Source organism: Microplitis demolitor, chromosome 1 (assembly GCF_026212275.2).
Source record: "Microplitis demolitor isolate Queensland-Clemson2020A chromosome 1, iyMicDemo2.1a, whole genome shotgun sequence".
NCBI lineage: Eukaryota > Metazoa > Arthropoda > Insecta > Hymenoptera > Braconidae > Microplitis > Microplitis demolitor.
In genome coordinates, this window is record NC_068545.1 from 7,590,608 (window position 1) to 7,618,145 (window position 27,538).

Below are 27,538 nucleotides of genomic sequence, written 5' to 3' on the forward strand. Positions count from 1 at the left end.
CATTTTAGCCCACTGATATGATACTGTCTGGTAACTTATTACTTTTAGGGATATTTTGAATTTATCATCTAAAAAATTTGATTTACTAGACTGACTGGCATGACATCTAGATTTATTTAAGAAATATTTTTTATAAGCAAAATTAATGTTAATAATTAATGATTATGAAGTTAGGCGACGTCTAATAGTTTTTGAATTTTTTTCAAAACGATAAATTATAAAAAAAAACGTTTAAAAAAATTGCACCTTTATATTTTTTTATTTTTTACATGTGCATTTTTTATTTTTTTGTAATTGATTTGCTTAAAAAAAAATTTGATATTTTTAATTTTCTGCTAACTTCAGGATAATTAATAATTAAAATAAGAAATGAATAAAAAAAATTAAAAAACTTTATTTGTTTATATGGCATGTTTACATCTCTGCCATAAGCGACCCTACCTTAAACAAAACTCTACTTAATCACCCAAATAGCCAACAATTAAGGTCATACAACAGTCAAATTAAAGCAGATATTTAACGTTTACGTGAGATCAAACCCTAATAGCTCAGTTTGTTTTAGCAAAATTTTACTTTACAAAAGTTTTCTTGAATATTTCTTCAAATGTCCGTCAACTTCAGGCTTTTTCGTTTTTGACGACAATTTGTATACAAGTTGCTATACAATTTGACGTAAATTTACTACCCGAATTAGAATGCAAATTCAGTTCAAAAGTTGTATACAAATTGTCGACGAATGTGAATGTAGCAGATATGAGACAAGTTTAAAGTTATTAATAATATATAGATATACTAGCAATGATAATTAAAACCCGGATAAAAATAAACTCGGTTTGAAAAAGTGGCCCTAAGTGACTATTAGGGTCAAAAATTGAAATTAAACATTTGACATCTCGATGACGTCTAATACACATAAAAAATTTCATTCAATTTTTTGCTCTCACACGTTCAATTACATGTGAACTTGATGGAAAATAGCAGCTTTAATTTTATGTCAAATTTATGTTATTTTACGTATAAGAGAGCTGAAAAGTTTAATTGAAATTTTTTATATAAATCGTACGTCATCGAGATGTCAAAAGTTCCATTACCAATTTTTGAGCTAAAACTCTAGTTTTCTGGGTAATAATTCCCTCCCTATTAAAATATCCACCATCTCGAAATCTCCAGCAATGAAAACTGTTGAAAGTTTACTACATATATCTGCATGTACCCTGATAGCCAAATTAGCAGCAAGCTAGCAACAACCTACAGCAGCAACTTGTCTCGAAGTTGGCCGCAAAAATTTGCAACTGTTCACCAACTTTCTGAGAGAATTGGTGGCAAAAATTAGTATTCCATTAGTTGACGGAAAGTTACCTTCAACTTTCTGGAAAAGATAATAACAACTTGTAGTCAACAGTAATAAAAGCTGACAACTGGTCGTCAACTTGATCGCAACTAATTGACACTAACTTTCTGACTGCTTCTGATCATAAATGTGGTGTGTTTATATATAGTATAATTTATCACAAACTGTAGTGTATACTAGTGAATTTTAATTTCGTAAGGTTGGTTGACTTGTTTCCAGCTGGATATCTATCCTTGCATTTGACTCTTCACGTCATTCGTTGTTAGTCTCTGGTGGGATACTTGCCAAGCTAATAATTATAAAAAACGTGATTCATCAAATCTATTTTGTACTTCAATCAAGTAATTAATTTGCAAGTAAGTTGAATATTTTTTTCATTTATTTTCATCACATTTTATTTCTATCAATAACCTTTCGTCCCGTGGATTTATCGTAAAACAAAATCCACTTTTTGTCCGTTTAATTATTTTTATTTCGAAAGTTCTCGTACGCCCTTTGTTCTCGGGCGTCCATTTTACGCATCGTCATCTTATTCAGGTCAATCAATATCTAGAAAATTATAGCATTTATTCACTCGTAACTAAATTTTGTTTTGTACAATAAATTTTATTAGTATATTTTATTATTTTTATTTTTATAAAAATTTTATTTCGCGTTTAAATTTTTCCAGTTGAATTATATCAAAAATTTATTACCTATTTATGTAAGTATTGAATGTGTTGAAAATGACTGACGCCATTACATGGAGAATTGCTTCGTCATGTTTTATTTTTAATTTAAACTTAAATAAATTTATTAATTAATATATACATAATTAATTAAATGTTACATTAATTTATTAGTTTCACTTTAATTATTTTATATTTTTTTAAATATTTAAGAAAATTATTAATAACACGACCTTGAATAAAAAAAAAGAAAAAAAAAATACGGACACTATTACGTGTCAGCTGACTCATATTTTTAATTATTTTCATTGATTGGGAATACTGTCAACTATAAATTAAATTAATAATTACACTGAAGATAATAGACACCTGGGATTTTATATGATACTGAATTTAGTCGACGTCTAATAATTTTTTGATTTTTTTAAAAACGAAAAATTACATAAAAAAAAAAAATACTTTGAAAAATTCCTCCTATAGATTTTTTGATTTTCGACATACGGATATCTTAAGTTTTTTTTTCTTTTTTTTTTTTGGATTTATTTGTTGAAAAAAATCAGAAAATTTTTAATTGTCGAAGAATTTCAAGATCGTATTTTTTAATATTTTTTTTAAGTGATTTTAATATTTAGTATATTTAGTATTTTTTAATATTTTTTTTAGCATATTTAATTTTTTAAATTTATTTCTATTTAAATTAAATTCATTAATTTAAAAGTCAATAGCTGCAAAAATCAAAAACTGAATAAAAAGTTGACTAGTACTAATAACTTGTTTATTTTACAGATTAAAATGCAGATCTTCGTGAAAACTCTTACGGGAAAAACAATAACTTTAGAGGTTGAAGCTTCTGACACCATCGAAAATGTCAAAGCCAAGATTCAGGACAAAGAGGGAATTCCTCCGGATCAGCAGCGTTTAATCTTCGCTGGTAAACAACTGGAAGATGGTCGCACCCTCTCCGACTACAACATCCAGAAGGAATCTACCCTTCACTTGGTGTTACGTCTTCGTGGTGGTATGCAGATCTTTGTCAAGACATTGACTGGAAAGACAATCACTCTGGAAGTAGAGGCCTCAGACACTATTGAAAACGTAAAGGCCAAGATTCAAGACAAAGAAGGAATTCCTCCAGATCAGCAGCGTCTCATCTTCGCTGGTAAACAACTTGAGGACGGAAGAACTCTTTCTGACTACAACATCCAGAAAGAATCTACCCTTCACTTGGTCTTGCGTCTTCGTGGTGGTATGCAAATTTTTGTTAAAACTTTGACTGGAAAAACTATCACCTTGGAAGTTGAAGCTTCTGATACGATCGAAAACGTCAAGGCTAAAATTCAGGACAAAGAAGGAATTCCTCCAGATCAGCAGCGTCTTATTTTCGCTGGTAAACAACTTGAAGATGGACGTACCCTGTCTGATTACAATATCCAGAAAGAGTCAACTCTTCATTTAGTGCTCCGACTTCGAGGTGGTATGCAAATTTTCGTTAAAACACTTACTGGAAAAACGATAACATTAGAAGTTGAGGCTTCTGATACTATCGAAAATGTAAAAGCTAAGATCCAAGATAAGGAAGGTATCCCACCAGACCAACAACGTCTCATCTTCGCTGGTAAACAACTTGAAGATGGACGCACCCTTTCTGACTATAACATCCAAAAAGAGTCAACACTTCACTTGGTCTTGCGTCTTCGTGGAGGTATGCAAATTTTCGTAAAAACCCTCACTGGTAAAACTATCACTCTCGAGGTTGAAGCATCGGACACCATTGAAAACGTAAAGGCTAAAATCCAGGACAAAGAAGGAATTCCACCAGATCAGCAGCGTCTCATCTTTGCTGGTAAACAACTTGAAGACGGTAGAACTCTTTCAGATTACAACATCCAAAAGGAGTCAACGCTTCATTTAGTATTGCGTCTTCGTGGTGGTATGCAGATTTTTGTCAAGACATTGACTGGAAAAACTATCACCCTCGAAGTCGAAGCCTCTGATACCATTGAAAATGTTAAAGCCAAGATTCAAGATAAGGAGGGTATTCCACCAGACCAACAACGTCTTATCTTCGCTGGTAAACAACTCGAGGATGGAAGAACTCTTTCAGATTATAACATTCAGAAAGAGTCAACACTCCATTTAGTTTTGCGTCTACGTGGTGGTATGCAAATCTTCGTGAAGACTCTTACCGGTAAAACAATCACCTTGGAGGTCGAAGCTTCTGATACCATCGAGAACGTCAAGGCCAAGATTCAAGATAAGGAGGGTATTCCACCAGACCAACAACGTCTTATCTTCGCTGGTAAACAACTCGAGGATGGAAGAACTCTTTCTGATTACAACATTCAGAAAGAGTCAACACTTCATCTAGTATTGCGTCTTCGTGGTGGTATGCAGATCTTCGTTAAAACTCTTACGGGTAAAACGATCACTCTCGAAGTTGAAGCATCCGATACCATTGAAAACGTCAAAGCTAAAATCCAGGACAAAGAAGGAATTCCGCCAGATCAGCAGCGTCTCATTTTTGCTGGTAAACAACTCGAAGACGGACGAACTCTTTCTGACTACAACATTCAGAAAGAATCAACACTTCACTTGGTGTTGCGTCTTCGTGGTGGTATGCAGATCTTTGTCAAGACTTTGACTGGAAAAACCATCACCCTCGAAGTTGAAGCATCTGACACCATTGAAAACGTTAAAGCCAAGATTCAGGACAAAGAGGGGATTCCACCTGACCAGCAGCGTCTGATCTTCGCAGGTAAGCAGCTTGAAGATGGTCGCACCCTCTCGGACTACAACATCCAGAAAGAATCTACCCTTCACTTGGTCTTGCGTCTTCGTGGTGGTTTTTAATTGTCATTTAATCAGTTTACCAGTAGATAAAATAGTCCTACTAGAATACACTTTTTTCTTAATTATAAATTTATTATTCATTCCAGGTTTATATTCTTTATTCACGTTTTATTTTATATTGCAGTCTCTTGAGTAGATGCATTGTAACCTACTGGTACAATTAATAAATAATATCTGCATTCATATCCTGCTTTTATTACTTTTGGAACTTAATGAATATTTAAATAAAGTAAAATCGATTTAAAATTTTTAATTTACATTTATTTAATACATTTTAATTTATCTATAATTTATACTTATTAGTCTAGTTTTCTCGAGCTTACAGGATCTTCTTTCTCTGGAACAGGGTGGCCACAAGTCGGTAATTATCAGGAAATTTAATACAACCGGGAAATGTCAAAGAATTTCGAAAAGTATCCGGGAATTTAATTCCTGCTGTCAAATCTTTTGAAATTTTTAACAAAACACTTGTCAAAATAATTGAATAATAAAGTTAATAGACAATTAGCAATTTTCGGATTTTTTTTAATACATCAATTACAAAAAAAAAAAAAAACTTAAATATGCACATGTAGAAAATTACTGTAACTATAAGTGCAATTTTTTAAAAATATTTTATTTTCATAATTTATTGTTTTAAAAAAAATCCAAAAATTATTAGACGTCGACTTACTTCAGTATCATAATATTGAGGGGTATTAAGAAAATTCAAACTTTACAAGTAATTTTCAACAGGATGCAACTCGAAGAAAAATGGTCCTACAAAAAAAAAAAAAAAAAAAAAAAAAACAAACAAAGCAAATTGTAGTTTTAGTGTCTAGTTTTCTGACCCGTATACAAAAAAATTCGTTCCCAAAAAGTTCAATACGAGAAACTTCTAAACTTGAGACAGATTAAAAGTTTTTCTGAATTTTTGTAATTTTGATAGTAAAAAAAAGTTTATCTAGGATTTAATATTAGTGAAATTTGAGTCAAAAAAGAATGTTATTAACATATATTTGTCAAAACGGAATTTTACTAGATTTTATCTTGGTTCCGAAAAAGTTCAAAAATTTCCAATTTGGAACTTTTTTTTATTTTTACAAGGCTATAGGTAATTAATGGAACCTTTTTCTGAAACAAGGGAAAAATAGAGTAAAAATACGTTTTGAGAAATGTCTTTTACAAAGGTTCTTTTACTCCAATTTTGCTTGTATCCTACGTAAACTTTTTTTTTTTTACGATCAAAATTACAAAAGTTCCACTCAAAGTTCTAATCTTACTCAAGTTTAGAAGTTCCACATGCCAAACTTTTTTGGAATCTTTTTGGAGCAAATTTTTAAACACGAGGATGTGGTCTTCGAACAAGAAACCATCGAAAAAAAAAATTTCCCAAATTTTTGCTCGTCTTAAAAACGACCTTCAGGTTTCAATAAATTTGTTTCGATAATTATATTTGAGTTTTGATTACTCCGGTACCGTGCATAATAATAAAATTTTAAGACCAGATCAGAAAACTGGACCATTGAACTTATAATTTATCTTTTTTGTCTTTGTTGTACAATTTATTTCTGTTATTTTACAACCTGTTGAAATTCACATAAAAATTCTTAATTATTTCGGTGTCCCTTAATTTATGTGACTCAGGTATACCAAATTGATTTTAATCATAAAATTTCTAATGAAATATTTCAACTTGTACTTTTACGATCAAATAACCAAAAGTAGGCATATTAATTTATTTTCTTGACTTTTTTTTAGTCTCGCATAATTTAATTATCAAATTTAATTATTGACAATGAAAATGTAATTAAAACTTTAAATATCTTAATGATACGAACAAAATTTCTGAATCAGGGAAAAATGTGAAAAGCTTTACTAGGAAACCGGGAAACATAAGGGAATTTTGTAATCATTTCCTTGTGGCCACTCTTTGGAACTATCGAACTTGGTAATTACAAATAATTATTTTATTTTATGAAGTAATGGCACATAATTATTAATCAAACTACAAAGAATAAAAGAATTTCTTGGCGTTAGGAAAATTTTTTATTATGAAATGAAAACAAAAATTTTCTCAGGACTGAAAAAAATTTATTGGCGCAAGTAAGTTTTTCTTGCTCCAAAAATTTTTTTCTTTGCTCAAGAAAATTTTTTCTCGCAACAGGAAAATTTTTGTTTTCAATTCATAATATAAAAATTTCTCAAGCAAGTAAAGATTTTCTTTTTACGGGACTACACGGAAAAAAGGGATTTCTTAGTGCAAAAAATTTTTATTCTCGCCAAAAAATACTATTACTTGCCTTGAGAAATTTTTCGCATCATGAATTGAAAACAAAAATTTTTGGAGCGAGAAAAAATTTCTTGCACTAAGAAATTTTTTCTAGTCCTGAGAAAATTTTTGTTTTCAATTCATAAAAATTTTTTCTGGCACCAAGAATTTTTGTTATCATTTCATACTGAAAAATTTTTCTTTCTCTATGAAATCCTTTTTTGTTTTTTGTGTATTAATATCAGGTAGCGCTTCCGATGCTTTATCAACTCTCGTCGTAGGAGTAGAAGTGAGTTACGAGTGAACTAGGTGGCTGTAAAATTCAACGGATATTCCAACTGTCTGAGAAATAATTAACTATTTTAAATACTATTATTTTGATATAACGTTTTGAACATTTAATTTTAGCAAGTAGGTACCATTTCAGCCGATTACCCGTCATAAGCCGGTTTTATTATACATGATTTTAGACTTCATATTTACATTTTGTTACATAGTTCTAAAAAATTAAAAAATTTTCAAAACACTTTGACCAACGCAATAAACACATACATTTGTGCTTGACAGTTCATTGCAATTTTCATATAAAATTTAAAATACACGTTTTTGAATTTTCAATTATACGCTTTGGATTTTGAAATACATTTTTTTTTAATTTTGAAATCCTTTTTTTTTTTTTTTTTTTTTTTTTTTTTTTTTTTTTTTTTTTTAATTTTCAAAAAGACAGATTTGAAAATCCAAAGCGTATATTTGAAAATTCAAGCACAAATGTATGAATTTATTGTTATATGTTGAGAGTGCCCCGCATGAAAATATTATATATGGCCGAGCATTATATTGATAAGTATATGGTGAATATATGACCTTACATAACGGCAAAATTGCTTTATATCAATATGTATAATCCTACATCTATATGTGATTAATGATAATATTTGGTGATTTTTCTAATGGATTCATTCGATGCTAAAATCAATTCAATAATCGATTTCTAGTATATCGAGGATATTCTGATACAATCTCGTAACTCGATTTTTCAACTATTTTTAATACTTTTGTAATCATTAAAAAAATATAACTCAGATCATTTTTAATATTGAACTATTCATTCAAATATATCAGATAATAATCAAACTATGTTTATTTTTTGAGAATACGAATTTTTATGATCCCCGATTAAAAAAGATCATTTGGAATGATTCCCCTCGCGGTTTTGAATCACCCTGGAAACACGGTGGAATCACGGTGGATCCACGGCGGTTACACGGTGGGTTTTTTATCGTTATCACCATGACTCCGCGGTGGTTACACGGTATACCCACTGTGATTCCACGTACACCGCGTAATCACCGTGGAATCACGGTGAGTACACCGTGTAACCATTGTGGAAACACCGTGTATACACGGTGATAAAATGGCACAAACCCACCCTGTAACCACCCTGGATCCACCATGATTCCACCGTGTTTCCACTTCCAGGGTGTTTCCAGGCTGATTCAAAACCGTCAGGGTCAAAACAATTTGAAGCAATTTAAAACAATTTGAATCGACTAATACATAGATATACACTTAACATGGAGTAAATCATTTTTCTTAATCAGGAATGCAAAATTACGTCAAGATACTTATGATATGCTGCTTTATCGACTTTCATAATAAATCAATATGTAAATTAATAATTTCTATAAATAAATAATGATAGATAAAACGATTAGTTATAATAAATATCAATTGTTATTGAATTTTATGGGTTCTTAGAAGTGAATATACCCATGTAGAGTACTTCAAAATCAATGTAGAGGTATTCACGATACATAACTTGATACTTGCAACTTCAATTGATTTTTGTATTTCTATATTTCTATTACAGCTATCTTGTTTTAAGTTATAACAATTATTAGACAATTACCCTAAAATTCTTAACTGTGATATGTAATATTTATTTTTTGTGAATAGTGTATTTACATCAGTAAGTTTGTTCTCAGGTTTTTCCCATTTATACGCGATTGTTTTTTTCGAGTACGTTTCTCTGCTTTAAAAATCCGATAGATTCTTATTGCTGTATGTATAAGACCCTACCCTGTTTAGAAAATCTTATAGAATCCAATAGTTTCTTATGAATTCCCATAGACATTTTATAAGAATGAATAAGTTCTATGAGAAGTGCTATAGTTAAGTATAGGGCCTTATGCCTTGGCTATAAGAATCTATCGGATTTTTTAAGCAGGGTATACTTAACTATAGCACTTCTCATAGAATTCATTTTTTTTCTCTGATTAAAAATACGATTCATGACGATTAAAAGTTTCAAATCATCATGAACCGTCTTTAATCGTAAAATAATATTACTATTTCTGGTCCCACATGGAGATTAAAAACGATTCATGACGAATTGGAATTTTAATCGTCATTAATCATTTTTAATCGTAAAATAATAAATCGTCTTTTGACGATTAGAGACGACCCGATGAAAAAAGTTTTTGTCTAATCATATATAATTATGCATAATCGTCTATATATGATTGGATCCAAAAATTGGCCAGGTCTAATTATATATAATCAGATCTGTTTATACATGATCATGCATAAATGAATATAGTCATTTTTAGAATCTCATTTAGAATACCTTTAAATTATTAATTAAGTAATTTAATTAGGATTTATTGATTTCATCAATATAAATATCGATTAAATTTAAATAAAAAAAAAAATTACTATTCGGTGACCACCACTTTACTACGAGGTCACCCATCCAATCAATGACCAACGCCGATGCTGCTTAACTTTAGTGATCGCTGGATTGTACTCTGATCCTCTAGTCTGTTATGAACTTACAATAAAGAAAAGTTTATGGCATTACTTAACTCAAATAATCAAGTCGATACATCATACGTAAATAATGCACCTAAAAATGAATTTGATTTTGTACATAAATTACAATAGAATTCAATAGATACATATAATCAAATCTATTTATCTATAAACTTATAAATATTCGTATATAAATCGATATCGATTAATACTTTTAAATTGCTGCCGAAACCTTTGAACATTTTTTAAGTATTGGGAATTTAAGTTTATTTGATAGTTGACAAAATAAAAATTTAAAACATTTATATTAAAAAATTGTCATATTATGTAATATATATATATATAACTACATATAACTTTATATCAGTCATGTCTGATCAGATTCAATTATATATAAACTTATGCACGAGCATACATGAATTTATAGTAGCCATGTCTGATCAGATCTAATTGTATATGGATTTGTATCAGTCATGTCTAAACAGATCTAATTATGTATAGACTTATATATACTTAGATCTGATCATATATAGACTTATATATGGTAGTAAATGGAGTTGACAGCCAAGTATTATCATGTCTAATTATATATAGAGTCATATATAATTAGATCTGATCATAAATAGACTTATATATAGTTATATATGGAGTTATACCAGCCAAGTATGAACATATCTAATTATATATAGACTCATATATAATCAGATCTGATCAGATCTAATTATATATAGACTTATATATAATTAGATCTGGTCATATATATACTTATATATGGGCTAATAACAACCAGGTATGATCAGATCTAATTATGTATGGGGTCATATATAATTATATATAATCATGCATGATTATATATAACTTCATATATGATTATATATGATCATATATGATTATATATATGAACATATATAATTAGACAAAAACTTTTTTCATCGGGGAGTAAATGTGAAAAAACCATGACGATTATGACTATTATAAACAATTAATGGCAATCAAATTTTTAATTGTTTTTGATCGTCACAAATCGTATTTTTTAATCGGGGCTTATAAAATCTTTATGGTAATTTATGAGAATCTATTGGATTCTATGAGATTTTCTAAACAGCGTCAAGATCTATTTAATTTTTAACTTCCCGCTAAAAAAATCAAAAAATTTTTAGAAATTAAGAACTTGTCTTCAGTCTGATTCTTGAAAATCACGTCTTAGAGAACTACACTGAACAAAAAAACTTCTTGAATCAAAATGTATCGTATCAAGGAATTGACTTTAAAAAGCCTTATTGAACTTGTGATAAAGTGTATTTCTTTTTTGTAATGAAAAAAATAAAAAGGAACAAACTTTAGAAATATATGTATTAGGGCTTCATTTCGGAGCAACATTTTTTTTTTAAGTGCATGTGGAAAAAATCATAGTTCAACACAAAAAAAAAAATTTCGCGCAAGAAAAAAAATTTTATGTCGATTACAGACTCAGCTCATTGAAAAATTCGATTTTCCCATTGAAATAACACGTGAAACAATTTTTTTTTTTAATTTCGAGTATTTGTAACTCGTTAACAAATCAAAAGATCAAATAGACTAATACATATTTTTGTAGGAAATTGTACGTTCTACAAAAAAGGTCTCTTATCATTTTTCGATAAATCCACCTGTTCAAAAGTTATCAGAGTTCGAAGTAAAGTTGGAGATCTTTTTACTTTTCCGACGAAACTATCAGACTTATCACTAAAGGTTACAGTCTTTTTTGTTGACAATTTTATTCTCTACATATTATTATCAGTCAAGTTTTTTAAAATTCCGCATTGTTTTCTACTTATTTTCATTTTTATTTCAAGCTCTCAAAAAGGCGGTTCTGATCGATTTCAAGAGCTCGATATTGAAATAAAAATAACTAGAAAACAATGCGGAATTTGAAAAAACTTTACTGAGAATAATTTGTAGAGAGTAAAATTGTCAACAAAAAAAAAATCCTACAACCTTTTGTGATAAGTCTGATAGTTTCGCCGTAAAAGTAAAAAGATCTCCAACTTTACTTCGAGCTCTAATAACTTTTGAGCAGGTGGATTTATCGAAAAATGATAAGAGACCTTTTTTGTAGAACGTACAATTTCCTACAAAAATATGTATTAGTCTATTTGATCTTTTGATTTGTTAACGAGTTACAAATACTCGAAGCTAAAAACAAAAATTTTCCCGTGTTATTTAAATGAGAAAATCGAATTTTTCAATGAGCTGAGTCTGTAATCGACATAAAATTTTTTTTCTTGCGCGAAATTTTTTTTTTTTTGTGTTGAACTATGATATTTTCCACATGCACTTAAAAAAAAAATGTTGCTCTGAAATGAAGCACCCTGATAAATATACATCTATGTTAGGGTGTTTCAAAAAGAAAAACAAATTTTTTTTTTATGGTATCCAAAAATTGAAAGTATAACTAAAAATAAAAATTTTGGTACCAAACCGGGCTCTTAATAATGATATTAACGTTTGCCTTAATCCATTTTTCTGTTTTCCATTTAAATAAGACGGAAAAAAATTTTTTTTTTTGTTTTAGAATTCACTAGCTCACAAACCAATCAACTGATTTTTAGGCGCAATAAATGTTTTTGTCGGAAATTGAACGCTCTACAAAAGAAGTCTTATCATTTTTTGATAAATCCCACTTTTTAAAAGTTATTTAAGCTTCAAGTCAAATTTATAGTAAATTTTGATATTTTTTTACTTTTCCGGCAAGTGTATCAGTCTTATCAAAAAATGTCGCAGGAACTTTTTTGTAGATAATTTTATTCCTTAGAAATTATTACGAACAAAGTTTTTCGAAATTCCACATTGTTCACAAGTTATTTGCATTTCAATGTCATGCTCTTAAAATAATAGATTTCTAATTCATTTTAAGAGCATGATATTGGAATGCAAATAACTTGGGAACAATGTGGAATTTCGAAAAACTTTGTTCGTAATAATTTCTAAGGAATAAAATTATCTACAAAAAAGTTCCTGCGACATTTTTTGATAAGATTGATACACTTGCCGGAAAAGTAAAAAAATATCAAAATTTACTATAAATTTGACTTGAAGCTTAAATAACTTTTGAAAAGTGGGATTTATCAAAAAATGATAAGAGACTTCTTTTGTAGAGCGTTCAATTTCCAACAAAAACATTTATTGCGCCTAAAAATCCGTTGATTGGTTTGTGAGCTAGTGAATTCCAAAACAAAAAAAAAAAAATTTTTTTTCCGTTTTATTTAAATGGAAAACAGAAAAATGGATTAAGGCAAACGTTAATATCATTATTAAGAGCCCGGATTGGTACCAAAATTTTTATTTTTAGTTATACTTCCAATTTTTGGATACCATAAAAAAAAATTTGTTTTTCTTTTTGAAACACCCTACTATATATGTATATATTATAAATTATGTAAAAAAAAAAAATGTACACATTATAAATATATATGTGTATATATTTATGAATTTATTTTGTTTGAATTATTTATTTTTGAATTTTAGAAATTGTGAAGTATCTGCCACAGTATCACTAATAGTTAATATGAAATAAGTTTAAATAACTTTACACCTCTTCGAAAATATTGCGCTGTGAATCATGTAAATTTAGAAAAAATGAATTATTAACAGACAGTACAGAATATTAAATGATTTTCCGACATGATAGTGAATTGAAGAATTCCATGGAGCTTATAGTAGTAACGAGATGAAGATAAACTCACAATTAATTCAATAAATTGTAACGAGTCAAATTTAAAATGCCTAACATATAAAACAAGTTAAATTCAACTAAATAATGAATAATTATTTTTCTAGGTAAAGTAGAGCTTTTTTAATGATACAAGTCATAATAGACTCAAAGTATAAAAAAAATTATATTTGTTAAAAGTGTATGCCATCAGGTGAGAGCTGCTGAAGTTTCTAAAAAGAAACATACAGTTTTAAATAATACAATTTTTTGATCATTTTCAAGTAGATGGCTTGAGATAATGCACAATATTTAAGAAGTAATTCATAGAGTGAAGAAAAAATTAATAACGGAAAAACCAAAAGCAAGAAATAAATGGTGTATAAAGTGATCAAATAGTTAGAAAGAAATTATTTACTGGACAATTTGAAAACGTAAGTTTAACGGTTTGATTTTAATATTAACTGAATATTCATATAAGTTATTAATTAATGTAACATTAATAAATCTATGGAGCACAGATTCACATGTAAAAATTGGAAATTGTAATGGAACTGGAGAAAAATAAATATAAAAATATATAATTGTAATATCGAGCAATGTTGAGTAGATCGAATAGAATTATCGGTGTAAAGTTATAATTGCGAATGAAATTAATAAAAAAAATCAGTCTATCAGTTGACCCTGCGGGCCAGCTCCAAAACTTCCCGCTGTTTTCGAGCTCCTTGAGCTCGAAAAAATCTTTTTGAATACATTTTCGAGCTCTTCGAGCTCGCAAATACTTTTGTATGCCTTTGTTTTCGAAAAAAAAAGTTTTTTACCATTTTTTCTCCAACGAATTAATCGATTGAGATAATTAAGGTGGCAATCGACGCGTTTTATTGAGTTCTAAAGCTGATCAGATTTTGAAATTGATTTATAAAGTCGTTTTTGAGAAATTTCCAAAATACTAAAAAAGAGTTTTTTTTTAATTCTTTCGACAAGGGTTTCTCTCGAACGAATGAACCAATTTTGAGGGTTCAGGTGGCATTGGACGTGGTTTATAAAGTTTCAGAGCCCAGCTGATTTTGGAATCAATCCATCAAGCACATTATAAGTTATCCAAAAAAAAACATTTTTTAAAGAATTTTACTTTTAGAATATCTCTGAACGAGTCCTATCAATCAAGCTCAATTTTTCACAGCTTCTAGATATAAATAAGCCGCGTCGAATGCCACCGTGACGATTAAAATCGGTTTACCTGTTCAAAAGTTACAGATATTTACATACGTACGTACATACATACATACATACATACATACATACATACATACATACAGACACTCGGACATCATCTTGAAATTGGTCAGAATAGCTTTATAGTACCTCAAAACGTCAAAATCTGATAGAAATTTGATTTTCAAAAATCGGACCGAAACCAATAATTTCCCGAATTTTTCAAAATTTTCAATTTTCCCAGCGGGAACTTAAAAAATCTGGGCAACGGTTGGCCGTCTGAGCCAGCCCAAATTCCCGCTGTTTTCAAGCTCAAGGAGCTCGGAAACATTATTGTCAATACATTTTTGAGCTCTTCGAGTTCCAAAATACAATTGGTTTTGACGAGCTTTCCAAGCTCAAACCATTCACTTTAGATGTTCAAGTTTGAAAATTTAAGAATAGAAAATAATTAATAAGCGAGTGTTTTTTAATTTTCGTTCACGATAATAGTCAACAAAATAAATGTATTCAGGCGGAAATCAGTGTAAGTGATCAAAATAAGGATTAAAATGAGTTTTGACTCAGATCAGATCGTTAATGAATAGAGTATCCGAGAACAATTTTTAAAACGGTGTTTCTCGAATTTTTTTGTTGATAATAGCATTTAAACTAAAGAACGTTTTGCTCAATACAATGGAGTGATCGAGAAAAAACATACACTGATAGAAGGATTTGTTTAGGAGTAATAAATTGATTTATTAAATTTTTCTCAACTGACTTTTTTGGATTTAACAAATATTTAGTAATTATTAACAATATTTATTATAATGAAATAAGTAACTTCTTTATTATTAAGAAATATTTTTAATGCTAACAAAGCCTTATTAACATAAAAGAAATATTTGTTAGCACCAAACAAGGCTTGTTAATATTTAATAAATGTTTCTTAGACGAATTTGTCGGTAGAGGGCTACACACGAGCCTGTAGTGGTGTACAAGTATTAAAAAAGCTATATGTGTGTGTCGTTGCGACGTCATATTGTTTACTCCGTTCTAGCTTGCATTGTTGGTTAAACGTAACCTACAACTAAAGCTCTCATATACTTAAATAATATTTATATCAGAAGTGTTTTGTAAATTGTCATCCATATTATAACTATGAAAATATGGAAGCCTTGTTAATTTTATTCAGTTCAATTTTAATCAAATATAAAACCATTAAAAACACATGTACTATCAAACGGATTTTATGTTATTTCTCAGCGTAGTTTAATATAAGAAATTTTAATTTGTTTATTCTAGTTATAGTGTTAATTACTATAAAATTGTATTTTGAAATTAAAAGAACAGAAAATTTTATACGATGGTTGTTTTAGTTATTTTTGTTTATAAATACAAATATTAATGAATGTGTGTAGCTGCATGCAAAAACATATATAGATATATATTCTTGAACTCTGTGATTTTATGAATTAAATTTTAATAAATAAGTTAATAGATAATTTCTTAAATATAAAAAAAAAATTTGTTCAAATAATAAAAAATATATTAAATATAAAATATTCATTTATTAATTATTAAAAAGTGATTCATTAAATGTTAAAAAGTGATTTATTAAATACTAATAAATCATTTTTTAAATGGAAAGAAATCGTTTATTAAATATTAACAAATCGTTTATTAGATGCTAAGAAATATTTATTAAATACAAAAAAATGATGTTTAAGAAATGATTTGTTAAATATTAATAAATATTTCTTAAATAAAGCTCCGTTAAGAAATAATTTGTTAAATATTAACAAATCTTTTTTAATACTAAGAAATCCTTCTATCTGTATACAGACGTAGAGCTGGTTTGATTTTTGGGCTATTCGGTAAATGATATTCTGAGTTATCCGGGAAAAACGAGGTGAATTGTTATTTTTTTAATTTTTCAACGTCCATATCTTTTAAACTAATTAACAGATTTAGACGTTCAATGTGGCAATCGATGCGTTTTATTGAGTTCTAGAGCTGATTAGATTTTGAAATTGATGGATTAAGCCGTTTCTGAAAACTTTTGAAGAAAAGAAATAGTAAATTTTTTTGTTATTGTATTTCTTTAATATCTTAGAGTATATATTATCGATCGATCTGAAATTTTCAGAAAAGTTGATGGCCGACAAACTCTTTCGACTGCCGCAAAAACCATCTAAATCAGTTAATTCATTAAAAAGATATGGAGAGTTTACACACACACACACACACACACACACACATACACACACACTGCTTAAAAAATCTCATAAGATTCGATAGCTTCTTATAAATTCTCATAGGAATTTTATGAGAATCAATGAGTTCTATGGGAAGCGGGAGTCCTCTTCTCTTAGAATTTATTGAATTTTATGAGATTGTATAGGAAATATTTAAAAAAATTATTTTCTCATAGATTCTGATAAGGGATTCTTTATAAGAATCTATCGGAAAATACAAATGTTTATAAAAAATGAGTTTTTATAAGGTTGGATGGGATAAAATATTCACGGGATTTATAGGGATCTATAAGAAAATTATAAAATTTACAAAATTTCTATTCAGTTGAGAATGTATGAGGAAATGATTAAGTCACTAACAAATGGAATCTATAAGAAAATAATAAAATTAGCAAAATTTTTGTTTCAATGAGAACATATGAAGAAATCATTCCGTCAGTAATGATGAGATTCTATGAGAAAATAATAAAATTGACAAAATTTCTATTTGGATGAGAACGTATAAGGAAATGATCTTGTCACTTACAACTGGAATCTATGAGAAATTAATAAAATTAGCAAAATTTTTATTTTAATGAGAATGTATGAGGAAATGATCCTGTCACTAATAATTAGATCCTATGAGAATATAATAAAATTTATAAACTTCCCGTTTGGATGAGAACGTATCCAAAAATATTTTTATCAGTCACAACTGGATTCTAAAAGAAAAAAATAAAATTTACAAAATTTCTGTTTTAATGAGAACGCATGAGAAAATGATCCTGTCATTAATAATTGAATTTTATGAGAATATAATAAAATTCATCATATTCCCGTTTGTATGTTCAATGACTTGTTGTCTCATGTAAGTTACGGTATTTACGCATATAAACATATTAGTCTAGTCAACAAGTGCCTTTTTGACGAAAATCTGTCCAAGACCACCGAAAATTATGATTAAGGTCTGATTTGATTCGAAATGGCATCTATAAAAAAAAATTAAAGTGGAAATTTGGGCCTGGCAAAAATTGTAAGTTATTAACAATTTAGTAAAAACCAAAAAAAAAAGTGGTTTGGTTTTTTACAAATAGTTCAACAACTATTTGAGATATCCAAAATCTGTAAAAAGATCCTGAAAGAGCAGGAAATTTCCAAAAAAAAGTCCTGTCTCCCCGAACTGTACCCAACAATATTTATAATTTTAATTTAGCGGTGAAAATGGGACTAAAAACGGGTAGCAGCGCATGCGCGCGCGTTAATAGAATCAATAGCATAATCGAAAAAAATTATTTTAACCGATTAAATATAAATATTAAGAAATAAAAAAAAATTGGTTCTTTCTAAACACATGGATTAATAAATTTTACCTCAATTTTTCAATTAACTATGCTTTTGTTATTTAGTTCATTTTTACTCGTTCAAAGTTTATATAAAAACCCTGATTATTTCTAAACTAAGAATCTAGGATTTTTTTCACTTCGTATAGCTGTTCTTGAAAGGGTTTAGAGAAAATCGCCGTTGAAAAAATTAAAAAATTTCGATTTTTCACTTTTTTATTTACGATCTAAGGAATTGAAAAATTAAAAATGTAAATAAAGCAATCAAGGAATTTTATTTTTTTGATTATTTTGTTTGTTTATTGCTAAAAGCTACTTAACAATAATTTTAAAAAAATTGGTTGCCTGTAAAGTCGGTATACGGGCGAAAGTTTTACGTGACAACGACTTTGAGTGGTAAAATAATTTTAATGTGAATATTCATTCGTATAGTAGGAAGAAGGATGAAATAATAGTAACAATTTAAAACATTTATTTATACAAAGAATTATATTTAAAACATTAATTTATACAAAGAATCTCGCACTGAATTTCATATTAACAAAATTTTATTTTTACCTTTACACATACATAACTACCTTCACATTATCACTACACAATCGTTTTACAATTAACTGGCAACGTGTAAACTTGTATGCAGGCGCCTAAGCGAAATAGAAACGCAAGACATGAACCGGTGTGTATGCCTATCTCTCTCACTCTCTCTCTCTCGCTCTGTCTCTCTCGCTCTTAGGCGGGCTAACCATGCCCGAGTGGAAGGGACGCGTGCCTCTCACTCGCTCTCATTGTGAGCGCATAACGTGAGCGGAGCATAACGCAGTTTCTTGAAGTGTCACCCGGCAAACCAATTTATAAGACGTTGTCACGTCAAAAATTTTTACTTACATCGTTCAAATAATTATTATAAACAAATTCATTGTCAATAAGATTTTATAAAAATTTTTTTTTGGGAATAAGATGCTTGATGAAAATAATGAATTTTAAGAAGAAAATCGTCCATTAGAAAAATGTTTTTATTGCTAAAAAGCGCATTTGCTAATTAACAATTTTTTTTTGTTGCTTAGTATTAATATTAATGAACTATTTTTTTTTAAATCATGATTAATCATGTTCTCTTGTTTTATAAAAAAATAATTTTTTAATAATTTTTCATTTGTTTATTAAACAAACAATTTGTTGTAAAGAAATGAATTTTTACGCTATATTTTTTTTTTTAATACTAAAAACTACCATGTGTTTTTTTTTTATCGGAAAACATTTTAGGAATATTCGAGTCGAATTTTATCTGTTTTTTCTTGTAATTTAATCAATTTAATAAAGTTTAAAACTGACATTTTTCAAGATTATGAAAAAAGAAAAGAAACAATTGAGTAACTTTCTTAAAAAAAATGCATTAAATGAATTTAAAACTATTAAAAAAAATAAAGAGAACATCATATTATCAAAATTTCAATAATAAATAAAAATAATTTTTTTTAAGCTTAGTCTTGGTCATATATAGTACTGGATAGCTTTAAGTAAAAGAATAAATTTCGATTTCCAAATGCATGTGGTGGCCGAGCGGGCTAAAGCACTTGACTTTGAACTGTTTTCAGAGCTTCAATCGAAGGGTTGTCAGTTCGAGTCCCATCACATGTTGGAAAATAATTAAAGATTTCTTCTTTACCGAAGTTGATAAATAATATACAGTAGACTCTGGTGGTTATAAGTTATATTTCTGTCTATACTCTTACTTACAGGAAAAAATGAAATTGACGCGAGAGTGAGTAGAGCGTCCGATGTTAACTTATAACCAGAGTCTACTGTATAACTCTCTCAGTGGGTTAAAATGAGTTGTCAAACTAGTAATTAAATTACTTTTTTAAACAAAGAAATAAATGATTTTGTTTTCTTATTCAATTCAACTGAAAATAATTTAAATTACTCCAAATAATTTTTAATTATCTTAGGAAACAGAAATATACGATATTTCTCTCATTTTTTTATTATTATCTCATAGAACCCCATAAGTATGTCGCCTACAAATCAACGTAAAAATAATGAAACTATTTTCTCATTCATTCTTATACAGCGGTAAGAGTGGTATAAACTTGTACCCATAGAATCTTATAAGAAATTGACGCATTGCAAATTATTATTTCATAGATTCCCATAAGAATGTCGCTTACGAATTCACGTGAAAAAATGAAACTATTTTCCCATTCATTATTTTACAACAAGAAGAAACAAGACGTCTATATTTCCAATTGATTCTTTTACGAAATGTATAAATACGACGCATTCCTAATCATTCTGATAAAAATGTGAACATGTACAACAAATTTTATATAAGAATGAATGAGACATAAGTTGAAGGATTTGGTAAGTTTCTATCGGATTATGCGCGGGTTTGAATATTCTCATAGGTTCTAATATAGACTATCATTTCTCGATGGGACACTTTACCGATTCATTCTCATAAAAATTTTTTTATGAGAATCTATCGGATTTTTTAAACAGGACACACACACACACACACACACATACACACAAATTATCGGCCATCATCCTGAAAATAGTCAGAATAGCTTCCTAGGACCTCAAAACGTTGGCATATGATGAAAATTCGATATTCGAAAATCGGGTTAAAAGCAATAGCTTTCCGAATTTTTTAAAATTTTCAATTTTCTTAGCGAAAAATTAATAAAATATCGAATTAAAAATTTAAATGCAATTCCAAATGGGAAAAATATCTGAAGCGACTTTTAGAAAACTAAAAGTAATTGTTAACTTAAAATAAAATTTTCATGGATAGCAAAGCTTCATTTAAACTGAATTAAACATAGTGGGAAAAAAAAAATGGAAAATATCTGAGCCAAAATCATTGTTATAGAGTAAAGAAGACGATTTAAATTCAAAATGATATTAGTAGCGACTTTCAGAAAACTGGAAGTAATTGCCGACGTGAAATAAAAGTTTAATACACTGGACACAAAAATTAAGGGATATAAAAAAAATTCTAAATTTTTGGGTGATTTTCAACATGCTGTAACTCGGTAAAAAATGATCGTACAGTAAATATGAAAAAAGCAAATTGTAGCCTCCAGTTTCTAGTTTTTAGATCTGGACTTTAAATTTTGTATCATGCACGGTTCTGGAGTAAAATCCTTAGAAAACCGACCAAGAAAAAATTTTCAAAATTTTTGCCCGTCTTCCAACAAGTCCACGGGCTTCAATAAATTTTTTTTGATGATTTGACCTTATGACTCTCTTAGAAAATTTTATGCCTTTTAATTTGCCTGCCTCAAAAAGTCTCTACGACGATTTGGTACCGAGTTATCATTGATTAAAGCAAAAAATTCCGTTTTGGCTTCGATAATCAATAACTCCGGACATATTGGTCGTACAAAGAATGGAAGTAGGGTTTTGAAAATTGCAAAACATTTTCTATAAGGGAAAAATAGTAGCTTTTGATGGAAAAATTTTTTCTGAAGCGATAATCCTTATTGAAAAACAGGTAAAAATTCGCATATTTAAGGATATTCGGAAATCTGGGGATAACTTTGGATATAACGGATGATCAAAGGATACCGTCGGTTTTTTTTTCAACCTTAAAGTGTCCTGAGAACACCCTTGAAGTTTCAAGGTAAATTTATCGATTTTGCCAAAAATCGTATAATGAGCGATTTTTTGGTTTTCAATCGTTTCTTCAGTGTCAAAACGTTTTTTTAGTGACAAGCTTTATTTCTCCAATCAAAAAAAGTAATTATTGAAAAAAAATTTTTTTTTTTTTTAAGAAAATTGATTTTTTTTTCTGCCCTCCGGCCGGAAAGTGGAAACTTTCGGGCCGCTGCCCTGAACGAAGTTGCAACTTTCCGGCTCCGTCGAGCAGAAAAATAGTATACACACCTTGGCCAGTGAAAAAGAAAGCCTCAGACCACATGTTTGTCAGCCTCGGCTTCGCATCGGCCAACAATTAAATGTGATCTGAGACTTTTTTTATTTTACTGGCCTAGGTATGCGATATACTATTTATCTAACTATACTATCATCTCCGGGCGGAGGCGGAAAGCGTCAACTTCGTTTTGCACAGGGGGACGAAAGTTGAAAATTTATTTATAATTGTTTGTTTTTAAAAGACAAAAAGTTAAGGTAGTTGTGTCGAGGTAGTCACGTTCAAAAGTATAGCATACCAAATTAAAAAAACAGCATAACTGAAGAGGTTAGTTGAACACCGCTTATTGGAAACTTTCGTACATGTACAGTCATATTGCTCTCACATACATCGAAGTAGTATCAATACGTTTATATACACGTACATCCATAATATATTCGAGAAATGATCGTGGCAACACCGTTCACTGTTACTGCGCATCTTTTTTGCGTTCAGTAATATTTTTATTATTGTGGTCGTAAAACATAACCAAATTAACCATCAAAATAAACCTAGCTGTTTATTATTAAATTATTAGAAATGTCAGAACGTTTACTTATTATTAATTGATAAATTTTATTATTTTTCTATTTAATTTATAATAAACGCTGAAAAGTTATCAACCCTGATTAAAAGAAACGATTCGAAATGATTTGCAACCTTAAATGTTCATAAGAAGGGCGATTCAAAAGTATTCAAAAGCATTGAAAAATATTAAATATATTTTTATCATATATGAAAATATATATTCTTGTCATATACAAAAACTATATTTTTATCATACATAAAAATATATATTTCTATCATATACGAAAAATATATTCTGACCATATATAAAAACATATATTTATATCATGTATGGAAAAAAAAAGTTTCTTATTCCTATGACCAACTCCAATTAAATTAGATCTAAATTTTAATAGACTCTTTAAATTTCAGATAAAATTTTCAAAATTAGTTAATTTGATGCGAATATATAATGTACCCATATACATATACATACACCGAATAAAATATATGCTAAAATATAACAAAGAAAATATACGGTGCCATGTATTATAAATTATATGCTACCATATATTTTATTTCATATAAAAATTTTATATTTTTTGAATATAAAAGAAAATATATCAATAGAATATATTATAAGGTAAATGTATACATAGCTTAATATAAAAAACATATAAGTTACATGTATGGAATACATATATTTACTACTGTATATAATTTTCTATTAAGAACGGTTTTCAGATAATTTTGTCCCAGCTTTTCTCTGAAATAAAAGCTCTAAACGCAAAATAAAGACACAGACCCGATGCTTTACTCTATGAACTAGCGAAGTGCACTTGAATTTTTTGATAACTTCCATTTGTTTACGAGAAAAGCTTGGACAAAGTTCCTATTTAATGTACAAGTGCAACAGAGATAGTACCGTTTATCTAGTTGAGTGCGAATAGGGAAACAAATGAAAACGCTTCTTAAATCGGCCAAAATAGCTATATGATTTTTTATAATATGTCATATATTTTTTTGTTGCAACATATATGATTTTATATATTTTAACCATATATTGTTTTTTCATACGGGAAAGAATGAAAAATGATGAAATTCGAATTTTTTTTAATAGTTTTAATTCTTTTGTTAGTATATATAGATATACAGTTTGCATGGAGTGACCGTTTCTCAATTCTTTTCAATCATTATTTTTAAACAGGGATGACATCACGTTTGAAGAATGGGAGATTTGTTAAAAAAAAGGTTGGTAATAAAATAACTAAAGCCTTAGCAGGTATGTCTGAGGTTAAAAATTCCAGACAAAAACTGCATAGTAACGTTGAAAGAATTAGCTAAAAATCTGAATTGTGTCAGCTGCCAAAGTTTTTTAGATATGGAAAAAATGTACGATTTCAAAAGGGAAAGACTTCATGTAAAATTTAAAATAAAATGTGACACTTGTAGAGACAGTAATTTAGTTAACACTGGACTGTCCAGAAACGAAGCATCGGATATCAACACATCGGTGATTCTAGGTAATTTCTTAATATTGTATTTAAATTTTTAAATGAGAAAATCAAATAATTAATTATTACTTTTATGCAATTGCAATTTTTTATTGAAAGTATCAAAATATATGAAAATATATATATTCCAAATTAATTTTAATATTTGGTTAACATGTTTCAGGAGCTATATATGCTGGTGTACCCTGCTTAAAAAATCCGATAGATTCTCATAAAAAAATTTTTATGAGAATGAATCGGTAAAGTGTCCCATCGAGAAATGATAGTCTATATTAGAACCTATGAGAATATTCAAACCCGCGCATAATCCGATAGAAACTTACCAAATCCTTCAACTTATGTCTCATTCATTCTTATATAAAATTTGTTGTACATGTTCACATTTTTATCAGAATGATTAGGAATGCGTCGTATTTATACATTTCGTAAAAGAATCAATTGGAAATATAGACGTCTTGTTTCTTCTTGTTGTAAAATAATGAATGGGAAAATAGTTTCATTTTTTCACGTGAATTCGTAAGCGACATTCTTATGGGAATCTATGAAATAATAATTTGCAATGCGTCAATTTCTTATAAGATTCTATGGGTACAAGTTTATACCACTCTTACCGCTGTATAAGAATGAATGAGAAAATAGTTTCATTATTTTTACGTTGATTTGTAGGCGACATACTTATGGGGTTCTATGAGATAATAATAAAAAAATGAGAGAAATATCGTATATTTCTGTTTCCTAAGATAATTAAAAATTATTTGGAGTAATTTAAATTATTTTCAGTTGAATTGAATAAGAAAACAAAATCATTTATTTCTTTGTTTAAAAAAGTAATTTAATTACTAGTTTGACAACTCATTTTAACCCACTGAGAGAGTTATACAGTAGACTCTGGTTATAAGTTAACATCGGACGCTCTACTCACTCTCGCGTCAATTTCATTTTTTCCTGTAAGTAAGAGTATAGACAGAAATATAACTTATAACCACCAGAGTCTACTGTATATTATTTATCAACTTCGGTAAAGAAGAAATCTTTAATTATTTTCCAACATGTGATGGGACTCGAACTGACAACCCTTCGATTGAAGCTCTGAAAACAGTTCAAAGTCAAGTGCTTTAGCCCGCTCGGCCACCACATGCATTTGGAAATCGAAATTTATTCTTTTACTTAAAGCTATCCAGTACTATATATGACCAAGACTAAGCTTAAAAAAAATTATTTTTATTTATTATTGAAATTTTGATAATATGATGTTCTCTTTATTTTTTTTAATAGTTTTAAATTCATTTAATGCATTTTTTTTAAGAAAGTTACTCAATTGTTTCTTTTCTTTTTTCATAATCTTGAAAAATGTCAGTTTTAAACTTTATTAAATTGATTAAATTACAAGAAAAAACAGATAAAATTCGACTCGAATATTCCTAAAATGTTTTCCGATAAAAAAAAAACACATGGTAGTTTTTAGTATTAAAAAAAAAAATATAGCGTAAAAATTCATTTCTTTACAACAAATTGTTTGTTTAATAAACAAATGAAAAATTATTAAAAAATTATTTTTTTATAAAACAAGAGAACATGATTAATCATGATTTAAAAAAAAATAGTTCATTAATATTAATACTAAGCAACAAAAAAAAATTGTTAATTAGCAAATGCGCTTTTTAGCAATAAAAACATTTTTCTAATGGACGATTTTCTTCTTAAAATTCATTATTTTCATCAAGCATCTTATTCCCAAAAAAAAATTTTTATAAAATCTTATTGACAATGAATTTGTTTATAATAATTATTTGAACGATGTAAGTAAAAATTTTTGACGTGACAACGTCTTATAAATTGGTTTGCCGGGTGACACTTCAAGAAACTGCGTTATGCTCCGCTCACGTTATGCGCTCACAATGAGAGCGAGTGAGAGGCACGCGTCCCTTCCACTCGGGCATGGTTAGCCCGCCTAAGAGCGAGAGAGACAGAGCGAGAGAGAGAGAGTGAGAGAGATAGGCATACACACCGGTTCATGTCTTGCGTTTCTATTTCGCTTAGGCGCCTGCATACAAGTTTACACGTTGCCAGTTAATTGTAAAACGATTGTGTAGTGATAATGTGAAGGTAGTTATGTATGTGTAAAGGTAAAAATAAAATTTTGTTAATATGAAATTCAGTGCGAGATTCTTTGTATAAATTAATGTTTTAAATATAATTCTTTGTATAAATAAATGTTTTAAATTGTTACTATTATTTCATCCTTCTTCCTACTATACGAATGAATATTCACATTAAAATTATTTTACCACTCAAAGTCGTTGTCACGTAAAACTTTCGCCCGTATACCGACTTTACAGGCAACCAATTTTTTTAAAATTATTGTTAAGTAGCTTTTAGCAATAAACAAACAAAATAATCAAAAAAATAAAATTCCTTGATTGCTTTATTTACATTTTTAATTTTTCAATTCCTTAGATCGTAAATAAAAAAGTGAAAAATCGAAATTTTTTAATTTTTTCAACGGCGATTTTCTCTAAACCCTTTCAAGAACAGCTATACGAAGTGAAAAAAATCCTAGATTCTTAGTTTAGAAATAATCAGGGTTTTTATATAAACTTTGAACGAGTAAAAATGAACTAAATAACAAAAGCATAGTTAATTGAAAAATTGAGGTAAAATTTATTAATCCATGTGTTTAGAAAGAACCAATTTTTTTTTATTTCTTAATATTTATATTTAATCGGTTAAAATAATTTTTTTCGATTATGCTATTGATTCTATTAACGCGCGCGCATGCGCTGCTACCCGTTTTTAGTCCCATTTTCACCGCTAAATTAAAATTATAAATATTGTTGGGTACAGTTCGGGGAGACAGGACTTTTTTTTGGAAATTTCCTGCTCTTTCAGGATCTTTTTACAGATTTTGGATATCTCAAATAGTTGTTGAACTATTTGTAAAAAACCAAACCACTTTTTTTTTTGGTTTTTACTAAATTGTTAATAACTTACAATTTTTGCCAGGCCCAAATTTCCACTTTAATTTTTTTTTATAGATGCCATTTCGAATCAAATCAGACCTTAATCATAATTTTCGGTGGTCTTGGACAGATTTTCGTCAAAAAGGCACTTGTTGACTAGACTAATATGTTTATATGCGTAAATACCGTAACTTACATGAGACAACAAGTCATTGAACATACAAACGGGAATATGATGAATTTTATTATAT

The 27,538-nt window shown here is 28.7% G+C and overlaps 1 protein-coding gene across 1 annotated transcript; it reads left to right on the forward strand.

Annotated features, from left to right (window-relative positions):
* The first annotated feature begins 1,597 nt into the window (after window positions 1–1,597).
* On the forward strand, window positions 1,598–5,052 carry LOC103574248 (polyubiquitin-A). Its single transcript, XM_014441479.2, has 2 exons — window positions 1,598–1,707; window positions 2,806–5,052. Exon 2 carries the CDS (start codon window positions 2,812–2,814, stop codon window positions 4,867–4,869), a length of 2,058 nt encoding a protein of 685 aa, XP_014296965.1. The 5' UTR covers window positions 1,598–1,707; window positions 2,806–2,811; the 3' UTR covers window positions 4,870–5,052.
* The last annotated feature ends 22,486 nt before the right edge of the window (window positions 5,053–27,538 follow it).

Coding starts and splice junctions, on each gene's coding strand:
- LOC103574248 (XM_014441479.2), top strand. CDS start 2,812: ATGCAGATCTTCGTGAAAACTCTTACGGGAAAAACAATAACTTTAGAG.